The following is a 1,822-nucleotide window of genomic DNA, read 5'->3' on the forward strand; positions in this document are numbered from 1 at the left end:
GTCAGGACGGGGTGCGGGCAGGGCAAGGACGGCTGAGCGGCCCTGGTGTCAGAGCAGCGGAGGCTGGGCGGGGGCGGGGGCGGCCTCTGCGTTTCTGCCTCCAGGACGTTATGGATCTGGCGGGGAACACGTAAACCATGAGCTCACCCCACGGAAACGTGGTTTCCTCTGGCTGCCCCACAACAGCTGTTCCCCATCAGCACCGGCTCCATCTCCCTAGCAGGAAGCTGGGCGGCTGCAGCAGACCAGGTGTGGACGCCCCTCACAACCTCCCATCTGCGTGGACATCACTGGATGGGGTGGTAAGGGGGAGACTGGGGTGCAGCCCCCCACACCTCTGGCCCCTCTGGTGCCTGCCTTTGCTCTGACTATGTGGAGGAGATCAGCTCCCGGAGAGGGGGGCCAAGGCTGCAGGGTCCTCAGTGCCACCAACCAGGCATGACCCCGACCACGGGCCGAGCCCCACGTGGTGCCTCTGCCCTGGACCTGTGCGTCCCGTGCCCTCCTGGCTCTGCTGCAGCAGACCTGTATGCTCAGGCCTTCTGGACTGTTCCGGCCCCTCCCATGTGAGCTGTTCACACCATACCTGGTCCGGGCTGAGGCTTCCTGCCCCTTCCCCCTCTCAGCCTGACCAGGTTGGCCTGGGGGGCCTTAGGTGCAGCCTGCCCACGCGGCCCTCCCCGGCCACCGACAGTCAGGGGGACACAGATTCCCTGCAGGCCAAATGCAGATGCCCCAGCCCCTCCAGCCTCTTTCCCCACGGGATGTGATCGGTGACAAAGAGGGGGTGGACTGGCCTCTTGCCATGCTGGGGCCCTGTGCCCACCCTGCCCACTCTGAGTGTCCCAGCTGTGAGTTCCCAGCCCACTGGCTTCAGGCACTGCCACGCCCAGAGCTAGCCTCTCTGAAGAGCGTGTGGGTTTCTCCAGGCCAGGCCTGTGGCCAGCAATGCAGGCAGGTGTTCGTGACCAGGGCGTTTGTGTTTTCAGGAACAGACCCCAAACCACGCAGGGAGGGAGGAGGCCCTGAGAGAGAAGGCGCCAGCGCACGCATGTGACCACAGAGAAGACTGCCTTCACCCCGTCCACATCCCGGGAGCACCTGCCGCACGGGGGACCCAGCGCAGTTTCTGGTTTTCCGGTGCTGCCTTCTTGAGGCGTGGCCTCCACAGTGGCTCCCCTGATTCCTGAAAAACAGCTTCACTGAGGTGTAGTTCACGCCCACAAGTCACCCTTTAAAGAGCACCGTTCAGCGCTTCTTAGTATAACCACGGAGTTGTGCCACCATCCCCACTCATCTCATTCCGGAACGCGTGCATCATCCGCAGAAGACGTCCCGTGCCTGTTAGCAGCCGCTCCCGGCCGTGGTTTGAGTGTGGCCACAACAGAAACCAGACAGCAGTTTATCAACAGAGACTTCCTGCCTCTCGTCTGGAGGCCAAGGCGCCAGCAGGGCCACGTCGGCTCTCCTCTTCCACGACGGCTGGAGGGTGGGCCTGCCCCACGAGCCATAAGGGCCCTGCCTGGTGAGTGGGTCACATACCTCCCATCGGGCCCCACCTCCCGGCCTGGCTGCAGGGGGTCTAAGTTTCAGCGTGGGCTGCGGAGGATGCAAGTTTCCAGGTGTAGCACTGAACGCCGGCCCAGAACTCGCCCTCCTCACAAAATCGTACGAGTCAGCGTTCTCTAGAGGGACGGGACTAATAGGATCCATGCATCTGTGAAGGGGGTTTCTGAGAACTGACTCACGCGATCACAAGGTGAGGTCCCACGACAGGCCGTCCGCAAGCTGAGGCGCCAGGAAGCCGGTCCCAGGCCCGACA

General features: G+C 63.4%; 1 protein-coding gene across 1 annotated transcript; it reads right to left on the reverse strand.

Annotated features, from left to right (window-relative positions):
• Positions 1-216: 216 nt before the first annotated feature.
• On the reverse strand, positions 217-1,318 carry LOC135270094 (uncharacterized). The gene is given in 6 exon segments (XM_064364992.1): positions 217-269; positions 272-316; positions 319-486; positions 489-653; positions 656-1,186; positions 1,294-1,318. Coding segments are annotated over 6 exon segments (987 nt in total).
• Between the last annotated feature and the right edge of the window lie 504 nt (positions 1,319-1,822).

Source organism: Aotus nancymaae, unplaced genomic scaffold, assembly GCF_030222135.1.
Source record: "Aotus nancymaae isolate 86718 unplaced genomic scaffold, 86718_ANA_hifiasm-v0.15.2.pri h1tg000006l, whole genome shotgun sequence".
NCBI lineage: Eukaryota > Metazoa > Chordata > Mammalia > Primates > Aotidae > Aotus > Aotus nancymaae.